The following is a 27,231-nucleotide window of genomic DNA, read 5'->3' on the forward strand; positions in this document are numbered from 1 at the left end:
AGGCTGTCATTAGAGTTTACTATACCATCACACACAGAGACATGCAGGCTGTCATTAGAGGAGTTTACTATACCATCACACACAGAGACATGCAGGCTGTCATTAGAGTTTACTATACCATCACACACAGAGACATGCAGGCTGTCATTAGAGGAGTTTACTATACCAACACACACAGAGACATGCAGGCTGTCATTAGTTTAGAGACATGCAGACTGTCATTACTATACCAACACACACAGAGACATGCAGGCTGTCATTAGAGGAGTTTACTATACCATCACACACAGAGACATGCAGGCTGTCATTAGAGTAGATTACTATACCATCACACACACAGACATGCAGGCTGTCATTAGAGTTTACTATACCATCACACACAGAGACATGCAGACTGTCATTAGAGGAGTTTACTATACCATCACACACAGAGACATGCAGACTGTCATTGGAGTTTACTATACCATCACACACAGAGACATGCAGACTGTCATTGGAGTAAAAAAAACAGCAAATATAGCAAAGGTACAGGAAACAAAGCTGAGCCAAGTACTGTGACAGAACAGGCGCTTCCTGAATTACACAATCATCGGGCTCTTTCTGCCCTGCTTGTTGCTGTTGCCCTGCTACCAGAAAATAAAGTTTACAGGAACGATGAATCACAAAGGTTTACATGAACGGTCAATCACAAAGGTTTACAGGAACGGTCAATCACAAAGGTTTACAAGAACGATGAATCACAAAGGTTTGATGAAACTGTGTTGATTCACCATGTGGTGAATGAAAGGTTGCATCTACTTGTCACCTCACCTTCCCACGCTGTCACATTTGTTAAGATCACAAGACGTCCCACATGTCTGTGGTGAAAAACAGGGTTCATCTATTAATACCTCTGTGGTTTACAATCTGGAGCAGCATTCGTAGTGAAGCGAAGGTAAGTTTGGGGGGTTAAACAATACTGTAAAACATGAACTCTGACCCATTAATGACCCAGTGCTGCTCCAGAGTTCTTGTTTTACAGTATTAATGGCCCAGTGCTGCTCCAGAGTTCATGTTTTACAGTATTAATGGCCCAGTGCTGCTCCAGAGTTCATGTTTTACAGTATTAATGACCCAGTGCTGCTCCAGAGTTCATGTTTTACAGTATTAATGACCCAGTGCTGCTCCAGAGTTCATGTTTTACAGTATTAATGACCCAGTGCTGCTCCAGAGTTCATGTTTTACAGTATTAATGACCCAGTGCTGCTCTGGAGTTCATGTTTTACAGTATTAATGACCCAGTGCTGCTCCAGAGTTCATGTTTTACAGTATTAATGACCCAGTGCTGCTCCAGAGTTCATGTTTTACAGTATTAATGACCCAGTGCTGCTCCAGAGTTCATGTTTTACAGTATTAATGACCCAGTGCTGCTCCAGAGTTCATGTTTTACAGTATTAATGACCCAGTGCTGCTCGAGTTCATGTTTTACAGTATTAATGACCCAGTGCTGCTCCGGAGTTCATGTTTTACAGTATTAATGACCCAGTGCTGCTCCGGAGTTCATGTTTTACAGTATTAATGACCCAGTGCTGCTCAGAGTTCATGTTTTACAGTATTAATGACCCAGTGCTGCTCCGGAGTTCATGTTTTACAGTATTAATGACCCAGTGCTGCTCTGGAGTTCATGTTTTACAGTATTAATGGCCCAGTGCTGCTCCAGAGTTCATGTTTTACAGTATTAATGACCCAGTGCTGCTCCAGAGTTCATGTTTTACAGTATTAATGACCCAGTGCTGCTCCGTAGTTCATGTTTTACAGTATTAATGACCCAGTGCTGCTCTGGAGTTCATGTTTTACAGTATTAATGACCCAGTGCTGCTCCAGAGTTCATGTTTTACAGTATTAATGACCCAGTGCTGCTCTGGAGTTCATGTTTTATAGTATTAATGACCCAGTGCTGCTGCAGAGTTCATGTTTTACAGTATTAATGGCCCAGTGCTGCTCCAGAGTTCATGTTTTACAGTATTAATGACCCAGTGCTGCTCCAGAGTTCGTGTTTTACAGTATTAATGACCCAGTGATGCTGCAGAATTCTTGTTTTAAAGTATTAATGACCCAGTGCTGCTCGAGTTCATGTTTTACAGTATTAATGACCCAGTGCTGCTCCAGAGTTCATGTTTTACAGTATTAATGACCCAGTGCTGCTCCAGAGTTCATGTTTTACAGTATTAATGACCCAGTGTTGCTCCAGAGTTCATGTTTTACAGTATTAATGACCCAGTGCTGCTCCAGAGTTCATGTTTTACAGTATTAATGACCCAGTGCTGCTCCAGAGTTCTTGTTTTACAGTATTAATGACCCAGTGCTGCTCCAGAGTTCATGTTTTACAGTATTAATGACCCAGTGCTGCTCCGGAGTTCTTGTTTTACAGTATTAATGACCCAGTGCTGCTCTGGAGTTCATGTTTTACAGTATTAATGACCCAGTGCTGCTCCAGAGTTCATGTTTTACAGTATTAATGACCCAGTGCTGCTCCAGAGTTCATGTTTTACAGTATTAATGACCCAGTGCTGCTCCAGAGTTCATGTTTTACAGTATTAATGGCCCAGTGCTGCTCCAGAGTTCATGTTTTACAGTATTAATGACCCAGTGCTGCTCCAGAGTTCATGTTTTACAGTATTAATGACCCAGTGCTGCTCCGGAGTTCATGTTTTACAGTATTAATGACCCAGTGCTGCTCCAGAGTTCATGTTTTACAGTATTAATGACCCAGTGCTGCTCTGGAGTTCTTGTTTTACAGTATTAATGACCCAGTGCTGCTCCAGAGTTCATGTTTTACAGTATTAATGACCCAGTGCTGCTCCAGAGTTCATGTTTTACAGTATTAATGACCCAGTGCTGCTCCAGAGTTCATGTTTTACAGTATTAATGACTTGAAATGAACTCTTAAGCCTTGGTTCTGCTCTGAAGCTACTCATTGATGAGTGTGAGTAAAGGTTGCTGGATGCAGCCTCCCACTACATGGCCTGTGGCGCTTATAGCGAGCGCCTCTCTGTCTGCTCCTGAGCCCATCAGTGCCTTTGTACAAATTACAGACGTGTGAGTAACTCCTGCAAAAACTATGTTGTGGGGACGTCCCCACTTTGTAAAACACCTTCTTAAGAACTTTAAAAAAAAAAATTAAAAGTGCCGAAATATTTAGTTTGTTGTCGAATTTCACCCTGTGTGGAGTTCTCTCTGACTGAAGTTAGAAATAGTAAATAGAAATATAGTGAGAGTCAATGACAGGTCCCCACAAGTATAGGAATAAAACCTGTGTGCGTGCGTGTGCGTGCGCGTGAGTGTGTGAGAGAGAGATCAACAGACCCACAACACAAAGCCGCAGTTAAGACTCTGTGAATTTGGCCCACTTGCCTCTGCTGTAAATAATAAGTACACGATTATCTCTGTCCAGTCATTACGATGTTCCTTTGGCTGTATTTTAAATCTCTCCAGTTCAATTGCAGCAGACACCTATATTTCCTGTTTTGACCTGTTTCACTTTAGTCCTGTTTATATTCTTTTCAAAGAGAAAGGATCGCTACATCCAGATAGTTATTCTGTTTCACGTGGAGGAGCAGGGACAAAAAAACAATGAATTGATAAACGACCCGCTCTCTCCACTAAAAAAAACAATGAATTGATAAAGAACGACCCGCTCTCTCCACTAAAAAAAACAATGAATTGATAAAGAACGACCCGCACTCTCCACTAAAAAAACAATGAATTGATAAAGAACGACCCACACTCTCCACTAAAAAACAATGAATTGATAAAGAACGACCCACACTCTCCACTAAAAAACAATGAATTGATAAAGAACGACCCGCACTCTCCACTAAAAAACAATGAATTGATAAAGAACTACCCGCACTCTCCACTAAAAAACAATGAATTGATAAAGAACAATCCACTCTCCACTAAAAAAACTATGAATTGATAAAGAATGACCCACACTCTCCACTAAAAAACAGTGAATTGATAAAGAACGACCCGCACTCTCCACTAAAAAAACAATGAATTGATAAAGAACGACCCGCACTCTCCACTAAAAAACAATGAATTGATAAAGAAAGACCCGCACTCTCCACTAAAAAAACAATGAATTGATAAAGAACGACCCACACTCTCCACTAAAAAAACAATGAATTGATAAAGAACGACCCGCACTCTCTACTAAAAAAAAATGAATTGATAAAGAACGACCCGCACTCTCCACTAAAAAACAATGAATTGATAAAGAACGACCCACACTTTCTACTAAAAAACAATGAATTGATAAAGAATGACCCACACTCGCCACTAAAAACCAGTCCCAAGCACTTAAAAGTACAATTAATATTCCTTCATTATTTCATTTTGGTTTAAGAAAATCTTTTATATCCACCCTGATTCAGAACGGAGCTGCAGACGAGTCTTAGCAAACTGCCTTCCTCAGTAGAAGGAATCTCAGAACACAGCATCACTTATATGGTTTCCACTTAATTAACAATTAACAGTTAACAGATCAGTTCACCTGTATACAGTGATTAAAAACACACAGTGAACATACATTTGAAAAACACTCAATACGAAAACAGGATATAAATTTTAAAAAAAATTAAACAATTAAAATCAATTAGTATCAATTAAAAAAAGTATCAGTTCAAAAAAGCATCAATTCAGAAAAAGTTAATGGCCCAATTAAAGGAAAGGGGCAAAGGATAATTCCTCATTCGATCCCGCAGGGGCTTTAAAGCAACCTATGGACCCACGAAGCCTCTCTTTGTAAGAGAAACCGATCTCTATTCCCTCCTTTCCTAGAGGTATGTCCAATTTCTAAGCCCATAAACTGTAGAGAATAAACACCATGGTTTGTTATATATTATATACATGGTATATAATATTTCTCATCACTGTGTCTCTGTTGTGACTGACCTATGTCTTTCCTCCCTCTCTCCTTTATCTGAAATGTCTAAGGTTCTCCTTTATCTGAAAAGTAAAAGGCTACTATGTGACTGGCAATCATCACTGGAACTTTGATTAATTAACTAGAAATTGGTGTTTCTGTGAACAAAAGCACAGCATCTCCAGGGGGATTGGATCAAATGGTTTATAAAATGAATATGTGAATAAGATCTGTATCTTTCATATGTTCAGAGGTTACAACAACAAGGCAATGAAACAGTGCATTTTTGTTTGATAACATCTGTAATGGAACTTTATTGATAAATTAATGACTATTATAAAGGTCAAACATGATGTTATAAGCCCAGTTTCTGTAATTACACGTTACATGTTCTATACATTTGACTCTGTGGGCACATCGCAGACACATTAGCTGAGAGAATCATAACTCAAGCATTAGGTCTTTGTCATCCTCAAGCAAGTCACATGACCCCAACTGGGCAGCCATCTTAAGTTACAGGTCAGAGTTAAGCGTACTGTTAGATTGAGCACATTACATAACAGGTGAAGACCTGATTAATTTGAAACAGTTGCAATATTACAGCTCATCCACAGAGTGGGGGTGTTAACCTGGGCTGATCTTTACAATCTGAAAATGCTCTTTGCTGAATGACTGTTGGCAAAGCTCAAAACAAAACCTGTGTCATATGAAATGAACAGAATCTAATTCAAGAAAATGGTACACTTGGCTTTCAAGCCTTTCAAAAAAAGACAAGCTGATATACGTTACAACACATTTCAGTTAAAATAAAACCAATCCAGTCAGCACTCAGATATCCGTTACCCAGATACACGTCAGTCACGTTTTACTGCCCCGTATAAGAATAAAATCAGTCCTCATTATATATGTGTGTGTGTGTGTGTGTGTGTGTGTGTGTGTGTGTGTGTGTGTGTATATATATATATATATATATATATATATATATATAACAAATGAATGCACTTACCCATCACACGTGATTTCCAGCTCATCTCTTCAATGTCACAATGTATTTGTTTATCTTTTTTTGTTTTGTTTTTTTTCTCCCATGCCAAATCTTTATTGTCAGTTACACAGCGCTTCCTCCAGTTTCACATGATGAAAATGCAGCAGAAACAAAGTGAACGAGACCAGCTACGATAATGTAAAAAAGTTAATCGTTAAACAGTTTTAGATACTGTGATGTATCTTTTTTAATCTGTGATCTTTAGTTGTTTTTGTGCATTTTCATTTGCAAGTGAACTGTGACATCAGGGCCTTAAGGAGCACTATATTCTGCAATTTTGAATACTGTTTTCATTCTGGAAACTGGTGTGTTTTTGTGCGTTTTTTTTTTTTTTTATCTTTAGCGATCATAGTTCCCCGGCAGTACACACCAAAGTGCACAGGGTATATAACAAGAACAGACAGTCCCAAATAATAAACAATATCCATCCCATAATAGTACCAACACGGTCACCAGTCCTGGGTGCGTGCAGTAGTGCTCGTGGTGGTGATACAGGTTTATATTTGTGACAAAGATGCAGTGTTGTCCGGTTTTGTGCTGGCCCAGCTCCAGAACTGTGTTAGCTGTCTAGTAACGTATAAGACAAGACAAGTCAATTACAAAGAAAGAAAACACTCACGGTTTTACTTTCTGTGTTACTTTTACTGTCTTCTGTGTTCTACACACATTAAACCAAAGCGAAGGAACAGATTATGATTCTCCGTCCCCTTTTATGCTGTCACACATGACCCCTTGGTAAACGAGTGCAACCGCCTCTCCAGTCTGCGTCTGCCACGTCGTTTCCCTTCCGGGTCAATGCATTATTGCAACAGAGTCTCGCCCCCTTCCAGGCTGGCCGACTTCCCTTGAACCCTGGGAAAGAACTGTCAGACCAGTCTGTTCAAGGAACTCTGTTCTCGCTGCTTAGTGTCCTCACAGATTGGGAGGGAGATTTACAACCAAGAATCATTGTACTTCTGTCACAGTAACATTTTGATTTCATTTTGCTGTTGGGTCATTAACTGGGAATTTTACACACTGCTACAATACGTACCGGATTTAAAAGTAAGTACTGTATTACAGTCCACATGTGTCTCTTTTGTCAAAGTATATTTTCAGAATCACATCGTTCTGAACTAAAACACTTCTGTTGAAAATATAGTACTGTACCAACAAAACCAACTACAGTACATCTAAATGGAAGCCTACTTATTTTAAAACACAGTCCTTTCGGCTATGTTTTTTTGACATTGCATCTTTTTTGTGTTCCCTGAAAAAACAGACAAGGGTAGGAATGGGCCAGAATGAAATAATCAGATACAGCAATCAGTCAAAATTTTATAGTGTCAGGTATGTGAGTGCCGACTGTAGCACATTAGCAAGGCCAAGGTGAGTAAAAATGACTATCAAATAAACCCAGTATATTTGGTTAACAAACAATAAGCAGGACTCCCATTGGTAAACACTGAGTTAAACACATGCCAGTGATGCTGGCATCTTGTTTAGATTAAATACCAGTTTAGGTTTTGATACAAGTGCTGTGTGTTGTTCAGCATTCAACACACATCTGCAAATATTTTTATAGATGAATAACTCAGCATAATAGAAGCAAAACATTGCTTAGATCCTCCTGCCAATGCCTCTCCTTCAGTCCACATTAACACAGACACATGTCCTATTTATTCCACTCTTTGATAATCTCAAAGTGTGCGCAGTGATAGTTCCTTTATACTGGATAGGATACAGAACTTCATTTTGAAAATCACAGAATACACTAACCCCAAAGTGACTACACCTCTATACCTCTGAAACACAAGAGTCACATGGCCTCAATTCAGCCGCTACATTAGGTCAGAGATCAATGTCATGTTTAGCCTACAGTGTTTAAATACTGGTGAGTATGAAGCCAGTATCTCAAAGCATCAGAAAGCACTGACAAGCAAGCTCTTACCTTGTAGTACTTGGCTCCGGTGTCATTCTGGAACAAAGTTAGGCATTTACTGTCCAGCCTCCAGTAATGCCTCTTTCTCTAAAACAGGCACAAGAAAACAGAGTCACAGTCTTGCACTGACACACAAGAGCATACAAGAACACAGAATCACAATCCTGCACTGACACACAGAGCACACAAGAACACACAATCCTACACCATCACACAGAGCACACAAGAACACAGAATCACAATCCTGCACTGACACATAGAGCACACAGGAACACACAATCCTACACAGTCACACAGAGCACACAAGAACACACAATCCTACACTGACAAACAGAGCACACAAGAACACACAATCCTACACTGACACACAGAGCACACAAGAACACACAATCCTACACTGACAAACAGAGCACACAAGAATACACAATCCTACACTGACACACAAGAGCACACAAGAACACAGTCACAATCCTACACTGACACACAGAGCACACAAGAACACAGTCACAATCCTGCACTGACAAACAGAGCACACAAGAATACACAATCCTACACTGACACACAGAGCACACAAGAACAGTCACAATCCTGCACTGACACATAGAGCACACAAGAACAGTCACAATCTTGCACTGACACATAGAGCACACAAGAATACACAATCCTACACTGACACACAGAGCACACAAGAACAGAGTCACAATCCTGCACTGACACACAGAGCACACAAGAACACACAATCCTACACTGACAAACAGAGCACACAAGAATACACAATCCTACACTGACACACAGAGCACACAAGAACAGAGTCACAATCCTGCACTGACACATAGAGCACACAAGAATACACAATCCTACACTGACACACAGAGCACACAAGAACACAGTCACAATCCTGCACTCACACAGAGCACACAAGAACACACAATCCTACACTGACACACAGAGCACACAAGAACACACAGTCACAATCCTGCACTGACACAGAGAGCACACAAGAATACACAATCCTACACTGACACACAGAGCACACAAGAACACAGTCACAATCCTGCACTGACAAACAGAGCACACAAGAATACACAATCCTACACTGACACACAGAGCACACAAGAACACAGAATCACAATCCTACACTGGCACACAGAGCACACAAGAACACACAATCCTACACTGACACAGAGAGCACACAAGAACACAGAGTCACAATCCTGCACTGACACACAGAGCACACAAGAACACTGTCATAATCCTGCACTGGACACACATAGCACACAAGAACACAGAGTCACAATCCTGCACTGATACACAGAGCACACAAGAACACACAATCCTACACTGACACACAGAGCACACAAGAACACAGTGTCACAATCCTGCACTGACACACAGAGCACACAAGAACACAGTGTCACAATCCTGCACTGACACACAGAGCACACAAGAACACAGTGTCACAATCCTACACTGACAGAGCACACAAGAACACACAATCCTACACTGACACACAGAGCACACAAGAACACACAATCCTACACTGACACACAGAGCACACAAGAACACACAATCCTACCCTGACACACAGAGCACACAAGAACACAGAGTCACAATCCTGCACTGACACACAGAGCACACAAGAACACTCAAATCTACACTGACACACACAGCACACAAGAACACACAGTCACAATCCTGCACTGACATACAGAGCACAGTACACAATACAAAGCACCTGTTTCAGTTCTAAAACTTACAATAGGGTAAAACAGCCAAGAAATCCAGGGATTTGAGGCTTTAGGTGTTTCTAGATGTCACATTTTCCTAAGCTATTCTGGCCTGTTTCTTAATTGTTTTTGTCAATCACTATCACAGTTTATGTAAAATAAAATTGTGACTATTTCAGGGGGTTCAGGTCCCTCTAAAGGCAACTCGCAGTACTGCAGTTGGATGGTTCTACTTCTCTTGTTGTTGACATATTGCTATGGAGACGCTGTGAGGTCATTAATCAGCTGACGTATTATGAGGTCGTGCAAACATTACACACAAAAACAGCACTGCCCACAAGCAGCAAATGCATCTTCATAGTACCTGTAGTAGAAAACATGATGCTAAGATGACTAACTTAGCTCTTTGCTAAAACCAAACAAAGTGAGAGCACTAAACATAGATGGGATTTCATGGTTTACCTTGTGAGATGCAACAATGCTGTGACATGAAACAATGCACACACATTAAACTTGGAATAAACCACTGTCTGACCAGACATCTGCTTAAGGGTTTTACTGAGAAAAGAAGAAAAACGCCCGTTGAAGCAACACAGTTTGAAATAAACCACAGAGGAATTCAACTGAAGTGCTGGCAAGTATTATATAGTTATTTGTTTTTCTCTTTTCAGAAAAGAAAAATAGAGCACTTGTCACTTTTGGAATCCACGCCACTAACTTTGACATTGAACACTCATGTGCACACTCATCTCAAGTGCACACTCATGAGACACTCTTGGTTTTCCACTCCAGTTTCCAGTAAGTTTGGCTGCATTACCTCCATGTCCTTTGGTCAGGCTTAAACCCATGACATTTTGCATTATATAGGACTACAATACTTGTTAAACAAGATATTAGAGGAGGCTCTTACCAAGTTGTCCCTGCTTGTGTAGTGCACCATCCACCCCTCCCTGACCATGGTGCTGCTCTTCCTTTTCGTGTGCTTCATGGATTGTACCACTCTCATCAGAGGGATGTTGCTGCTTGTAGAAGGACTACCAGAGAAGAGAGGAACTGGATCAAGTCAATGAAGCCTCAAAGCAGGCGCAGAGTTTCAATTACAACTGTTTGTCAAACATTACAACAACTCTGTTCTGTGCGTGTGATAGTGTTTACAAAAATAATAAATGTAAATAATAATAATAATAATAATAATAATAATAATAATAAATCATTTACAGCAAAAAATATTTAACTTACAAAGGAGAAGGTTAGTGCAGAGGAATTTGAGTCATTTTAACTATTCATAGATTCCACGTTCTGAACCTGGAAAACAGTCTATAAATCTCAAACCTCATCTCATTCTAATAAAACCGGGGCTGCCCGTTCCCTTTGTAATCTAAAATCTGCAGCTGGACTTTACAGAAAATTAAAAACATTTTAATGCTATTACCATTTATAAATCCCTTCTACTACCAATATAAATCGATCATAGTAGAATTAACTGTCGCTTGTTTGCATCTTAACTGTCTCCCCCCCCCCCCCCCCCCCCCCCCCCCCCACCCCACCCACACACACTTAATTATATTTAGTAGTTAAAGATTCTGTCTAAATTTCAAACTGAAAGTTTGAGATCTTTGGCCTGCTGCCAGTGGAAACAGAAAGCATTTCCACTCTTTCCCTGTGGTACATGGTTCATAATCCCCAATGTGTCTAACTGAACCCTACTCTTGATAAGGGCTCTTTGGTACCTTATCGTCTTCACTTCATCTTTCTCCCCGTCCAGATCAGGAGAATCCATGAAGAAGATCTTGTCTTCGGGGGTGGAGTGCTCCTCCGGGTCGTCCAGCCCTCTGCTGCAGTCACTGCTCACGTCCCCGCTCTCCATCTCCATGGGCTGCTCGGAGTCCGGTCCTGGGCTGGCAGGCTCTAAGGATGGAGGGACACAGAAGGAAATAAGCCAGCGACTGTGCTGGATCCACAAGCACAGTACATGTTCACTGGCACGGCTCTCCCAATGCAATCTGAGGTTCTGAAATGCTCTTTGTATCCAGCACTGGCTGTCCTGTGCTTTGCTTTATGTTCCGATGCACAAGCACAGGTGAGTAATGAAAGTTGCACTGGCTGCATAATCCCAATCCCATTGCTTCCAAGGTTAGTCAGACACAGACTGTTCTCAAAGCAATGGGATAGGGAACAGGATCTTAACTAACTCAACTTGTGATTCTCCCCAACACTGGCTAAGTCGGGAAACAGAAGCACTGTTGGGAAGGAGCCTTCAGCTTTCTCACTAACACACTTGTTTATCCTATTGGGCTTGTGTGGAGCAAGAAGCACGAGAGAAAGCAATGCTTCCTGTAAGCTCTAGAGCAGGGGGAGGGGGTGCCCTGGTCCTGTATAGCCACAATCCTGCAGGATTCATACCTGTCTTTAAATCATCAAGGGCTAAAGACCTGGAAAAACGTTAGTGTTGACCAATTAGGAAATGAATTGCTTTGGGCTGGGTATCACTCAGAGCTTGCACTGGGACATTTCACTGACCGGAACAGCAACTCCAAGCAAGCCTGGCATGCATAGCCTACAAACAGAAATGTACTTGCCTCCATTAAAGAAAACTTCACCAAGACAGTCTCGGGGGACTTTGGATGCACAGCGTTTGTGACAATTAAATTTACAATCTAAAAATAAAATAATAAGATGAATAAATAAGTACATACACAAACAAAATAAATACATATATAAACAAATAAAGTTAAAAAGAGAAAGGTGTAGATACATGGTTTTAAAGAAAAACTGTGGGCAAGATGATTTATTAATAATAATAATAATAATAATAATAATAATAATAATGTGTTGAAGGGAGCCGAGATCCGGTGTGTTAGCAGCCTGTTAGCTCTGGAATGAGGGGAGTTAGCCTGCTCAGTGCTCTGTATTTAATATCACACCAATATCAACATAATGGCATTCCATGCTGTTACTGTGTAAAGTGGTAACTAAAATCTTACTGGTATGTCTCAAGCTGAAAATAAACACACACACACACACACACACACACACACACACACACACACACACACACACACACACACACACACACACACACACACACACACACACACACACACACACACACACACACACACACACACACACCACACACACACACACACACACACACACACAACACACACACACACACACACACACACACACACACACACACACCTGTATAGAGTATCAAATGAGCTTCAGTGTGTTTGATCCACACTGCTTACCCCCACAGCATGCTCACAATGTACTGTTGCATAACAGAACTACAAACAGAGAACGGGCCTTCTTAATACAAGAACCGGTTTTGACTTTGTTTTCAGCAAATACATTCCGAACTGCTTTGGGATTCTACTCCACTTTTGTAACCACACTGAGCTTAGAGTTAAACACAGACTTTTCACCTGGTGTGTTTCTGACCTGATGAAACTGTTACCTCTTCAATCCAGACCCCTTTTGATAAAGCGAGTGGGTCTGAATGAAAAGCATATGAAGACTCAAACACTGAACTTTATCTCCAGCCCAGATTGGTCGTGGATTCCTGCTGTTCACAGTTCAAAGTGATCTCAGAGCAGCTACTACTGCGCAGGTATCAAAACAGGCACGAGTAACTACCATTATGTCAGCAGTTCCACACTTGCCAACAAAAGGATCAGAATGATTAATGCAAGACCAGGTTCTCATAGTCAGAAGACTATGAATAAATATATCTGTATGCTCCACATTAAACACAGCCTTGTGTGTGCAGGCAGGGGCTTCAGGCTGTTCATTAGGCAGCACTCTCTCCTGTCAGAAAGCACAGGTGGGTGCTGCTAAGCCAGCGAGGTGGATGGTGATGCCTACCTTTGCACTGCATGCCCTGGCGGAAGAGGCCCTTGAGCAGGCGCTTGCAGTACTGGCAGATTGTGGGCCGCGTGTAGGAGTGCACAGCGAAGGTGTGAGGAACCTTCACCCGCCCCAGCACCATCTTCTCCATCCAAATGGGACGGCCACTCCAGGAAGGGATGCGCTTGCCAGCCTCTTGGAGAGAGCGCTGCTGAAGAATGGTTTACAAACAGGGTTGTGTAAAGGAAGTTACTAGAGTTGCCAATTAATCACAGTTAATCTGAAACTAACACATACAGTTTTTGGGAGATTTTTTTTTTTTTTAATGCACGTTAATCTCACTCCTCTGTTTTGTCCCTTTTAGCAGACGTTATTCACTTCCACCTGCACCGTTTTAATACCCTCGAGTGCACGCCAGGATTGAATGAGTGTCATCATCGTATCAAAATTAGTCATGGAATCGCATTATGTAGCAAAGCACTCAAGCTGAAGGACTTGTGAATGGGAAGTTCTTTTTTTTTTTAACTTTCTGACAGTTCATTGGATAGAAAGAGGGTTACTTGTATCTGCTATCAAAGTGAGTTCCAGTATCACTGAAGTGCATCTAGTCTGCTGTACCACCTGCATGACAAACATGCTTTCACTTCTCAAAATACACTTTCTAGTAGGTTTTTTCTGCTACAGACAACAACAATACAACAAATGAAACCCGTCAGTTTCATCACAGTATTCTTTTAGAAATTCAGGGTCGCTGCAAACCCATGAATCCAGCTCAGTACGATACTGTAACCAGTGCTGCTGGATAGCTACCCACTGCAGACCCGTCAACATTGTAGCTATGTTTTATTCCAATAACCACATTTATTATAAAACAATATTATTTACAATTATGGAGCGTATAACAGTTACTCAGTAAATGTTTTTTTTTTTTTTATTTAGGCCATTTCAAGTTAACTGATAATTGTAAATGCAGTAAGGTGAGCAATATACTGACTCTCTTGTGATTTAGCAGTTGGTTCATACCTCCCCAGTGGGAGCAGCAGTGTATTGGACTGTGTGTTTCATACCTCCTCAATGCACACTGCTGTGTGTTCAATGGGAGCAGTATTGTATTGGACTGTGTGTTTCATACCCACTCAATGCACACTGCTGTGTGTTCAATGGGAGCAGTATTGTATTGGACTCTGTGTTTCATACCTCCTCAATGCACACTGCTGTGTGTTCAATGGGAGCAGTACTGTATTGGACTGTGTGTTTCATACCCCCTCAATGCACACTGCTGTGTGTTCAATGGGAGCAGTATTGTATTGGACTCTGTGTTTCATACCTCCTCAATGCACACTGCTGTGTGTTCAATGGGAGCAGGTCTTGGGACAGGCAGCCCAGGTCCTGGCAGGGAGACATTCGACAAGCGCCTCTTCTTCACTCCGCTGCAGTTGTTCGGTATTTTAAAGGCACAGCGTTTGTGGTAGTTCAGCCCACACCCTACAAAAATGTACACATTAGTACAGCATTTTTGCCAACTGTTTAAATTATATATATATATATATATATATATATATATATATATATATATATATATATAATATTTTTTTTTTTACAATAGCAAGACTTTTTTTTTTTTTTTTTTTCTGGTGAAATACTGTACGGTAATTCTTTATTGCATGGTGTGCTTTTTACCCTGGTATAAAATACTGTATAGTGTATGTGTGTTAATTCCTAAAAGTGTCCACTAGATGGCTCCAAAAGTACTAGGACGTTAATATGGAAGCAAAGGCTAATATTTTCAAAACTGCAGTTGTAATGTAGTGTATCTCTAATGCTTTATTATTTATTTAGCCTGAATATGAACAATGCAGAAGCAGACAAATAAACCAGTATGATGTACAATATTATTAGTTGTATAGTGAACCCTGCATTAAGAAACATATCCTGTATCTTAGTGCACCATCTTCTTCACTGGTCAGTGAGAACAGGTGACTGTGACTATTACCTGACACGCTTTATTGTATGTATATAGAACAGCTTTGTGTAACAGATGCCTAAGAGACTCATTCATTCTATGGGCTGTGCTTCCCTGGCTGACTGGTATTAATATGGATCAATAAACAAAAACAACAAAGAGCTTCCATGATGAGTCAGCATTCTTTGATGGCGGTCCTCGCCACCCATTGCCATAGTGGGTCCCAGTAAAACCAGTGAAATCAGCTTCAAAGAAAGTTCTTTTAAATAGCAGGAAGGCCCTGAAAGAACCTCTCATCCTTCAGAATGCCACCCTGTGCCTCTAGGGTTTCTAGGGTGTTTATCCCTTTTTACTGGGTCCCTGCTGTCTTTCAGTTGCAATGACCCTTACCTTCACACTTCAGGCCCTGGCGCACAAGGCCCCACAGCATTTCCCCGCAGTAGTCACAGAAGGTGGGCGCTTTGTAAGAGTGCACATAAAGAGTGTGGGGTCGGATCTGGAAATCTTCCACTGTGGCCAGGGCTGGAATTAAAATGAAACTTAAAAATGCCAGAACAAACAAAACAAAAAAACATAAAAATACCAAAATGTAAGACAAGCAAAGTTTGACATCAATAATAATTCTTCCTTATCTTAAACAGGTTCAATTGAGCAATGTTTCCATAATGCATTGTAACACGCTGTTTGTGTCACTGCTTGGCTTGAAGTGATAGATGCAGATGTTCAGTATTGCTTTTTCCAGTGCCAGTCACATCTCTTATTGATCTTTTTTTGTTAGGACAGGCAGAATGTGCCTGGAGACAGACAAATAAAACAGGTAGACAGACAACAATGTAATAGTTGAAAGCATTTCTCAACTGCTTTCCCTTTCACAGAACTAACACTCCACATTTATTGACCAAAGTGAGTTTTTCAGAAAGTGGTTGTTGCACCAGATGAGAAGTCACAATAAATGGCAGCGTCAATCAACAGGTTTCATGATGTACTTACAGTAATTAACTAATACATTTCTTTAAATTTGAGTAGTAGTACCAGTTGAGCACTGGTAAAAACAAAATAAAAAATACAATATACAAAACAGTTTCCGATATACTATATAACCCTCTTTCTTTCTTGAATATCAGTATTGGTTTTGCACCAGTTGTGACTCAATCTTGTAAGATGCTAGTTCTGATTTATTTATCGTTTGCCAAATGTTTAATACAAAACAAATGGCATAGTTTGACACAAATATTTTCAAACAGATCAGGTTGCATACAGGCTGAAATGGAGATTTAAGAAAGCAAAAGGCATCAGGGAAAAAAAACAAATAAACTGGCAGAAGATCTGGAATCTGGAAGAACTATGCCATACGACATCAATTAAGGTATATTCTTGTGCATTTAGAAAGAGCGCTTTGCTATTGCACTGCACGCTCAGGCCAAAATTTTTTTTTGAGATAATATGCAGCATAAACACTACTGGTGTTTGTTATATGTATTCTGCAGTATACAAAATGTACAGCCCCTGGTTGCAGCTCGATTCAGTATGTGGAGAGGCAGCAAGTCTCCTTCAATACAGACTAGAGACTCATCATTATCTAGTGTGTCTGGACTGTGAATCATGTTTAGAATCCTATTGAAATATCTGATTTATATTCACCATGGATTCCAAATGGTTTGAGAGGAAATGGAATGATTTATCTCATGTCTACTTTTGACAGCCATTGTATCCAGTAAAACGTTTCCAGATACAAGCACTCACAGAAATTCTTTGAGTACAGTAACATATAAACTCATGCATGCTTAAGTGCAACTCTCTACTATAGGCTAAATTGTTTACCTTCAGACAGCCCAAGTCTTCTGGGAGTCTTACAGAAAACCTCACGGAAATACAAGGCTAACTACACGCTCTGTTTCTCTTTAAAACCTTACTGTGTATCAGTGAGCAGTTCATTCTCTATGCACCATCAGAATGGATTTGTCCTGGTAGAAGGACTGGAAGTCTGGGAAACTGAAACCAAAGGATCTTTTATTCATGACAGTTACAAAAAGCCTTGCAGGGTACCTAGTGTACGCAGTGCACCTTGCTTCCTGTCTGGTGCAGCAGCGACAGCGTGAGGAAGTGGGCTGACTTCAAACCTGCGCGGCCGCTTTGCTCAGGAAGTTGTCTGCTCAGAGGGGAAAAAACAAACTTGCTGCTGTTTGGGTACCAGGTAAGTGTTAAGCACATGTCTGCATCGAGAGCCAAACCACTGCAGGCATTTGAGGTGGAGGGAAACCTAATTTGATGACAGTTGCAAATGGATACTGCTGTATGCTAACTAGGTCTAATTCTAGAAGGAAATACTTAAATAAAGAGCAGAAACTATACTGCAGATTTGTACATTAAATCCTCCTATACAGGGTTAATTCATCAGGCTGGCTTCTTCAATCCTGATCCTCCTCTACAGGGTATCCATCAGGCTGGCTTCTTCAATCCTGATCCTCCTCTACAGGGCATTCATCAGGCTGGCTTCTTCAATCCTGATCCTCCTCTATAGGGTATTCATTGGGCTGGCTTCTTCAATCCTGATCCTCCTCTATAGGGTATTCATCGGGCTGGCTTCTTCAATCCTGATCCTCCTCTACAGGGTATTCATCAGGCTGGCTTCTTCAATCCTGATCCTCCTCTACAGGGTATTCATCAGGCTGGCTTCTTCAATCCTGATCCTCCTCTACAGGGTATTCATCAGGCTGGCTTCTTCAATCCTGATCCTCCTCTACAGGGCATTCATCAGGCTGGCTTCTTCAATCCTGATCCTCCTCTACAGGGCATTCATCAGGCTGGCTTCTTCAATCCTGATCCTCCTCTACAGGGTATTCATCGGGCTGGCTGGCTTCTTCAATCCTGATCCTCCTCTATAGGGTATTCATCGGGCTGGCTTCTTCAATCCTGATCCTCCTCTACAGGGTATTCATCAGGCTGGCTTCTTCAATCCTGATCCTCCTCTACAGGGTATTCATCAGGCTGGCTTCTTCAATCCTGATCCTCCTCTACAGGGTATTCATCAGGGCTGGCTTCTTCAATCCTGATCCTCCTCTATAGGGTATTCATTGGGCTGGCTTCTTCAATCCTGATCCTTCTCTACAGGGTATTCATCAGGCTGGCTTCTTCAATCCTGATCCTCCTCTATAGGGTATTCATCAGGCTGGCTTCTTCAATCCTGATCCTCCTCTATAGGGTATTCATCAGGCTGGCTTCTTCAATCCTGATCCTGGGTATTCATCAGGCTGGCTTCTTCAATCCTGATCCTCCTCTAGGGTATTCATCAGGCTGGCTTCTTCAATCCTGATCCTCCTCTACAGGGCATTCATCAGGCTGGCTTCTTCAATCCTGATCCTCCTCTACAGGGTATTCATCAGGCTGGCTTCTTCAATCCTGATCCTCCTCTATAGGGTATTCATCAGGCTGGCTTCTTCAATCCTGATCCTCCTCTATAGGGTATTCATTGGGCTGGCTTCTTCAATCCTGATCCTTCTCTACAGGGTATTCATCAGGCTGGCTTCTTCAATCCTGATCCTCCTCTACAGGGTATTCATCAGGCTGGCTTCTTCAATCCTGATCCTCCTCTATAGGGTATTCATTGGGCTGGCTTCTTCAATCCTGATCCTCCTCTATAGGGTATTCATCGGGCTGGCTTCTTCAATCCTGATCCTCCTCTACAGGGTATTCATCAGGCTGGCTTCTTCAATCCTGATCCTCCTCTACAGGGTATTCATCAGGCTGGCTTCTTCAATCCTGATCCTCCTCTACAGGGCATTCATCAGGCTGGCTTCTTCAATCCTGATCCTCCTCTACAGGGTATTCATCAGGCTGGCTTCTTCAATCCTGATCCTCCTCTACAGGGTATTCATCAGGCTGGCTTCTTCAATCCTGATCCTCCTCTACAGGGTATTCATCAGGCTGGCTTCTTCAATCCTGATCCTCCTCTACAGGGTATTCATCAGGCTGGCTTCTTCAATCCTGATCCTCCTCTATAGGGTATTCATTGGGCTGGCTTCTTCAATCCTGATCCTCCTCTACAGGGTATTCATCAGGCTGGCTTCTTCAATCCTGATCCTCCTCTATAGGGTTGATATGACTGCTTCTACAAATCTGTTCCTCCCCAAAAGATGGGTGATGAGTCAAAGGGTTTTCGGTCTGTGATTCAGCCTCCCGACAGTAGGTGGCATCAAACCAACTCGGGACTTCCCTTACCAAGATCTCGTGACCATGGCAAAAGTCATCTTTTGAGGGGCGGCACCTTGGTGAGGGGCGGAAGTACGAGTATGTAAATTCCAGCCACTGGAGTCAAGTGAAGGAGAAGGACACGTGTCGGTTGGGGATTGGTGTTCCACTGACTACAGAGGCGGGACATTACATACTAAAGGGAACGTACTACTGTGTTCGGGGTTGGTCCGAAAGTAAAGTAGGAGGAGTAACGGGTGGAGGGAGAGTCTGGTTTTGTGCAGCGGGATTTTTGAAACACTAACATTTCTTTTGTCTTTTTTTTGTTTATGTATGGTCACCACGAAGACAAATTAAAGACGAGTCATCACAGTTTGTTTTGGATTCCACCCCTGCACTCCTTCCCTCACACCATTTTGTTTTTTCGTTTGTTATTTAATCCTTTTGTTGTGTATAGAAAATAAAAATAAATTATTTTATTTCTGTACACATAAATTACTGTCTGGACATTCCATTTAATACACTCTCGCCTCACACGTGGTGTCAGAAGTGAAAATGGATCCAGCTACAGTTTTGACAATGTTTAGGGAGCAGGAGGAGAAGCGAGAGGAGAGAGAGACACGGCACCTGGAACAGCTCGCCCAGTTCTTGGGACAGCTGGTAGAAAAACTATCAATATCAACATCAGAGAGAGCGGTTGCCCGGATGTTTGCAGCTCAGCCTAATCTTCAGAAGATGACCTCGGAAGATGATCCCGAGGCTTTCTTGATTACGTTTGAGAGAGTGGCAGAGGCTGCAGAGTGGCCTAGGGAACACTGGGCCATGAAATTGGCACCCTGCCTGACAGGGGAAGCTCAGGCAGCGTATCGAGCCCTGACGGCCACGAATGCAGGGGACTATGTCAAAGTTAAAGAAGCCATTCTCTCACGCCTCGGGATCACGGAGGAAACATACCGGCGCCGTTTTCGGGAATACCAGCTGTCCAAGGGGATGCGGCCCCGGGTTGCGGGACAATATCTTTTAGATCAGTGCACCCGGTGGCTGCGGCCAGAAGAACATACACCCCAAGAACTGGTGCAGAAAATAGTTATAGAACAGTTTGCGTCTATACTACCGCCAGGGAATCGAGAGTGGATTAAGAGGAATAGACCTACCACTCTCGAAGATGCCCTCCTCCTGGCGGAGGCCTACGAAGACGCAAACGAAGGTGCCGGGTCAGACCCCACTCCTGCCCCTAAACTAACTCGGACCAACCAACCAATGAAGCCCAGAGGGGGTAACCGGACCTTCAGACCATGGAGGTCGAGGTTAGCCCCATCCTGGGCGAGAGAGAATCCCCCTAACCTGCCGGTCGCGGACTCGCAGGACAGATTAACTCCGTTGATGCCTCCTAACCAAGTGTGCTACCAATGTAATGAGCCTGGACACATTGCCAGGAATTGTCCAGTAATAAAGGTGGACCTGGCGACAAGATCCTGGTCAGCAGTAACAGGTAGGAACACTGGGGAATGTCGGGAGGGCCCTTATCAGTTAAGAGTACAGGTCGGGGGAAAGAGTACTTACGCATTTGCGGACTCTGGGTGTGCACAAACATTGATTCGGCAAGCTCTCTTGGATGGGGTAGCCTGGGAGCCACAGGGTAAAGTGGCTATCTCCTGTATTCATGGAGAAACTCGGGTTTATCCCACCACTAAAGTTAGACTTATTGTAGGTGATTATTCAGCTTGCGTTAAAGTGGCTGTAGCGCAATGTTTACCATACCCTGTTCTCCTGGGAAGAGACTGGCCGTTTTTTGATCGTATTTTAGGTCGGGAAATGGTCTTAGTTTCTACCAGGGGACAATTAAAGCAACAGGAGAAAACAATTGGCGAGATTTTTCCGTTGCAATCCGACCTGTTTAACCCTAAAATCCGCCCAAGAAAAACAAAAAGAGAGCGTCGGGTGGAAAAATATGAGGGAACTCTGAGACGACAAGGGGAGGGGTCTGACACAAAAGTAAACCAATCGCTGAAACGGCAAGGAAAGGGAGTAGGTATTCAGTGTAACCGGGGCTGCGAGGTTACTGAGGTGGAAGGTCATGTAATAAAAGACACTCCTCTCTGTGTACCTAACCATTGGGACCGAGATATTGACTTGGGATATGAACAACAAAATGATCCCACGTTACAGTATGCTTGGAAACGGGTTAGATATATCGAGGGGAAGGATATGCAGGAAGGACAACCGGTGGTATTTCCGCATTTTTCTGTATCTGGGCACTTATTATATAGAATAACCCGGGCTCCCGGGACGGGACAGCTCGTAAAACAGTTATTGGTTCCTAGGCCTTTTCAGTCAGAAATCATGAGATTGGCGCATGACATTCCATTTTCAGGTCATTTGGGAACTGAAAAGACTCAGGAACGAATTCTGGCCCGGTTTTTTTGGCCTGGGGTTTATGGTCTGGTGCGGAAGTATGTATCGGAGTGTCCTGAATGTCAATTAGCTGCCCCTAAGTCAGTTCGCCCCGCACCTCTGGTTCCACTTCCAATTATTGGGGTACCGTTTGAAAGGATTGGTGTAGATTTAGTAGGCCCTCTGGAGGGAACAGAGTCAGGATATCGGTATATTTTAGTAGTAGTGGACTACGCAACGAGATATCCAGAAGCTGTTCCCTTACGCTCTATGAATGCAATAGCTGTAGCGAATGAATTGGTAAAAATATTCTCTAGGGTGGGAATCCCGAAAGAAATTCTCACTGATCAGGGCACTAATTTTATGTCAGACTGTATTCAGCAACTATATAAATTATTGAAAATTCGTTCAATTAGAACCTCAGTTTTTCATCCACAAACGGATGGGCTTGTTGAACGATTTAATCAGACTTTGAAAAATATGTTGCGCCGCTTTGTAGATCAAGAAAAACGCAATTGGGCTAAACTGCTTCCCTACTTGCTCTTTGCAGTTCGCGAGGTACCACAATCCTCAACGGGGTTTTCCCCGTTTGAGCTCTTGTACGGTCGGCAGCCGCGGGGTATCTTGGATCTCATAAGAGAAGGCTGGGAAGAACAGTCAAAGGAGTCTAAAAATGTAGTAAAATACGTGTTGCAGTTACGCGATCGCTTAGAATTAGTCGGTCGATTGGCACATGACAATCTCAAAGCGGCACAGCAGAAGCAGCAACAAAGCTACAATAAAAATGCAAGAATTAGGAACTTTCGACCTGGAGATAAAGTGTTGTTATTGTTGCCCTCATCGGAATCTAAGTTGTTTGCTAAATGGCAGGGTCCCTTTCAGGTTATTCGAGCAATTGGTAAAGTCAATTATGAGATCCGACAGCCTGGGCGTCGGAAAGAAAGTCAAATTTATCATGTTAATCTCCTGAAACCGTGGAAAGAACGGGAAGTCCATTTTATATCTCCTGTACAGGAGGGAGAGGATTTTGGACCCTCAATTGAGTCAGAGTCAGCAATTGAGGTCCCGATGGGGGAACAATTAACTCCTGATCAGCGTGAAGAGGTAAGCAATCTAATTAAAATGTTCAGTGATGTGTTTTCTAACGTGCCTGGAAGAACGCATTTGATCGAACATGCTATTATCACTCCGCCAGGTCTAAGAGTTAGACAGAGACCGTATCGCATTCCAGAGAGTCGGAGAGATTCTGTTCGAAGGGAGGTGGAGTGTATGTTGAAACTTGGGGTAATTGAACCTTCCCGAAGTGAGTGGTGTAGCCCAATAGTACCAATAGACAAGCCAGATGGGTCACTACGATTATGTATCGATTTTAGGAGGGTGAATGCTATCTCCAAGTTTGATGCATATCCCATGCCTCGAGTAGATGAACTCTTAGACAAACTGGGGCAAGCTCGGTTTATTTCAACTCTGGATCTGACGAAAGGATATTGGCAAATTCCATTAACGAAAGCCTCTCGTGAGAAAACGGCATTTTCAACCCCAGAGGGTCTTTTTCAATTTTGTACTATGCCGTTCGGACTTCATGGAGCGCCTGCTACTTTTCAGAGACTAATGGACAGGGTTTTACAACCTCATCGAGAGTATGCAGCTGCGTATATCGATGATGTAGTCATTTATAGTTCTTCCTGGAGAGAACATTTGACTAGATTAGAAGCCGTCTTACAGTCTCTGAGGAGGGCGGGGCTCACAGCGAACATGGCAAAGTGCGCTATTGGAAAAGAAGAAACTAAATATTTAGGTTTCATAATGGGTAAGGGTAGAGTGAAACCGTTGGTTTCAAAAGTCCAGGCTTTGTTGGATTCACCGGTACCTACCACGAAAACCCAGGTGAGATCACTGTTAGGGTTGGCTGGTTATTACCGCCGCTTTATTCCACACTTTTCCACTATAGCCGCCCCTCTCACTGATCTCACTAAAAAGAACGCTCCAAATAAAATTAAGTGGAGTGCAGAGTGTCAGACAGCCTTTGAATCTATTAAAACTAATTTGAGTCAGGCCCCAGCATTAATAAGCCCGGATTTCAGCCGAGAGTTCGTCCTGCAGACAGATGCATCGCAGACTGGTCTGGGGGCGGTTCTGTCCCAGGAGAGAGATGGTGTAGAACACCCGATACTATACATCAGTCGGAAGTTACTGCCCAGAGAACAGAGGTATTCGGTAGTGGAGAAAGAATGCCTGGCAGTGAAATGGGCAGTGGAATCTTTAAAATACTATCTTCTGGGACGACCCTTTGTACTCATCACAGATCACGCTTCTTTAAAGTGGTTAGACACGATGAAGGATTCAAACGCTAGGATTACGCGGTGGTACCTGGCGCTCCAACCCTTCGCCTTTCAAATAAGGTATCGTGCGGGTAAGTTACATCAAAATGCTGATTTTTTTTCCCGGGAGGGAGGTAAAAGGGAAGGGTTAGAGGTTTCCGAGTGTTCCTTCGGCTCCACTCTGAGGGGTGGGATATGTGATGAGTCAAAGGGGTTTCGGTCTGTGATTCAGCCTCCCGACAGTAGGTGGCATCAAACCAACTCGGGACTTCCCTTACCAAGATCTCGTGACCATGGCAAAAGTCATCTTTTGAGGGGCGGCACCTTGGTGAGGGGCGGAAGTACGAGTATGTAAATTCCAGCCACTGGAGTCAAGTGAAGGATAAGGACACGTGTCGGTTGGGGATTGGTGTTCCACTGACTACAGAGGCGGGACATTACATACTAAAGGGAACGTACTACTGTGTTCGGGGTTGGTCCGAAAGTAAAGTAGGAGGAGTAACGGGTGGAGGGAGAGTCTGGTTTTGTGCAGCGGGATTTTTGAAACACTAACATTTCTTTTGTCTTTTTTTTGTTTATGTATGGTCACCACGAAGACAAATTAAAGACGAGTCATCACGGTTTGTTTTGGATTTCACCCCTGCACTCCTTCCCTCACACCATTTTGTTTTTCGTTTGTTATTTAATCCTTTTGTTGTGTATAGAAAATAAAAATAAATTATTTTATTTCTGTACACATAAATTACTGTCTGGACATTCCATTTAATACACTCTCGCCTCTACAGGGTATTCATCAGGCTGGCTTCTTCAAATTGATCCTCCTCTATAGGGTATTCATTGGGCTGGCTTCTTCAATCCTGATCCTCCTCTATAGGGTATTCATCGGGCTGGCTTCTTCAATCCTGATCCTCCTCTACAGGGTATTCATCAGGCTGGCTTCTTCAATCCTGATCCTCCTCTACAGGGTATTCATCAGGCTGGCTTCTTCAATCCTGATCCTCCTCTACAGGGCATTCATCAGGCTGGCTTCTTCAATCCTGATCCTCCTCTATAGGGTATTCACTGGGCTGGCTTCTTCAATCCTGATCCTTCTCTACAGGGTATTCATCAGGCTGGCTTCTTCAATCCTGATCCTCCTCTACAGGGTATTCATCAGGCTGGCTTCTTCAATCCTGATCCTCCTCTATAGGGTATTCATTGGGCTGGCTTCTTCAATCCTGATCCTCCTCTACAGGGTATTCATCAGGCTGGCTTCTTCAATCCTGATCCTCCTCTACAGGGTATTCATCAGGCTGGCTTCTTCAATCCTGATCCTCCTCTATAGGGTATTCATTGGGCTGGTTTCTTCAATCCTGATCCTCCTCTACAGGGTATTCATCAGGCTGGCTTTTTCAATCCTGATCCTCCTCTATAGGGTATTCATCAGGCTGGCTTCTTCAATCCTGATCCTCCTCTACAGGGCATTCATCAGGCTGGCTTCTTTAATCCTGATACAAGAGCAGCTCAGACTACTTCTCCCTTGCAATCACTCCCAGCCAGGACAGCACCTCCACCAAGCAGTGGGGTAAATCCAGCTGGATTGGCATCATTACTTTTATACAATATGTGCATCCTACCTGCTTGTTAATGGTTTACCTGGAATGAAGAGACTCACATAAGAAAAAAGAATTTTCCTTGCAAGTACAAAGCCATATAAAGACATTTATAGAAAAAAAAATGCAGCACCGGATCTTCATAAAAAGAGAAGTATAAAGAAAACGTTAAAACTACATCTAAAGCCATGTTCCCTTTTTACTTTTCCATTATCATAACAACAGGTTGAAAAAGGAAACACTTCTCAGTTCTGTGCAGCACTAGTTATAAGATTAAGGGTTTGAGCAGCCTGTGCTTCTGTGACAGGATGGCTTTGCAGGGGTGACGTCAGACCAGAAACACAGTAAAAAAACAAGGAATGGAGGGGCAAAACTGAAGCGCAATGGTGCTCAGCACATTCATTTAAAATAATAATAAAAAAAACCCATCAAACAAAAAGGCACAATTGCCAAACAAACACATATAGACAAGTATTATGCTGGTTGTGAAACCAGCACACGTAGCAACTATTTAACTCCAGTCAAACAAAACTCCACACGGTGAAAGAGGCGACAATAAACAAAATATTTTGGCATATTTAGTTCTTAAAAAGGTGTTTTACAAAGTGGGAACATCCCCACAATGTTGTTTTTTCAGGAGTTACTATCCACACTGCCCACACAGAGACACACACACACACGCACACACACACACACACACACACACGAAGCAGCAGCAGCAGCAGCTCTGCCTGGCCCGCCTCAGTGCAGCTCCTGCAGGAAGGGAGTGAGGTACCTACCAGAGAGGACCACCTCGATCAGGTCTCCTTCATGGATCTCTTCCGCTGACAGCAGCCTCTGCAGGATGTTTTCAGAGTTCAGGTCATGGCGAAACAGTAAGATTTTGTCGTACATGCCAAAGAAACCACACTCTGGGAACTGAAGAAGAAAAAAAAGAGAGATTGGGATTTAGCGCATGCAACTTCTCAGCAGTCTCATAAACAGCATTGTTTTCTTATGACACTGTGGTAAAAATGACTTAAAAACTTTTTTCTTGTAACATACTGTGACAAAGTGGCTGAGTGACAACAGGTGCAGAAGTAAGCAGTGTGGTAATTAAACAGACAGAGCCTTGTAATCCAGTTTGGAACAGTTAACTTTATTTATATTTGAGGTCTGGTGACCAAAACAATAATCCACCGCCAATACACAACAATGTGTACTGCACGGGGTAAACAATAACAGGATTTCAGTCCCAACTAATAACACAATATCTGACCCACAATACTGCATACAGGGTCACCAGTCCTTTGTGCGTGCTGTAGTGCTCATTTTGGGTGATA

At 42.6% G+C, this 27,231-nt stretch overlaps 1 protein-coding gene across 3 annotated transcripts in view; it reads right to left on the reverse strand.

Moving 5' to 3' along the window:
- LOC121317641 (serine/threonine-protein kinase D3-like) overlaps window positions 1–27,231 on the reverse strand; it is an 86,511-nt gene that overhangs the window by 18,615 nt on the left and 40,665 nt on the right. For 2 of the 3 annotated variants that reach the window (XM_041253786.1, XM_041253787.1), the window contains exons 3-10: window positions 26,689–26,827; window positions 15,805–15,936; window positions 14,779–14,936; window positions 13,470–13,662; window positions 12,179–12,256; window positions 11,330–11,507; window positions 10,510–10,633; window positions 7,882–7,959 (exon numbers count right to left, since the gene is read on the reverse strand). In XM_041253786.1, the coding sequence (XP_041109720.1) occupies window positions 7,882–7,959; window positions 10,510–10,633; window positions 11,330–11,507; window positions 12,179–12,256; window positions 13,470–13,662; window positions 14,779–14,936; window positions 15,805–15,936; window positions 26,689–26,827 (1,080 nt within the window). The remainder of the gene's footprint in view (window positions 1–7,881; window positions 7,960–10,509; window positions 10,634–11,329; window positions 11,508–12,178; window positions 12,257–13,469; window positions 13,663–14,778; window positions 14,937–15,804; window positions 15,937–26,688; window positions 26,828–27,231) is intronic. The other variant, XM_041253788.1, reaches the window with a different exon arrangement.

The sequence above is a fragment of the Polyodon spathula genome, chromosome 6 (genome assembly GCF_017654505.1).
Source record: "Polyodon spathula isolate WHYD16114869_AA chromosome 6, ASM1765450v1, whole genome shotgun sequence".
Classification (NCBI taxonomy): domain Eukaryota; kingdom Metazoa; phylum Chordata; class Actinopteri; order Acipenseriformes; family Polyodontidae; genus Polyodon; species Polyodon spathula.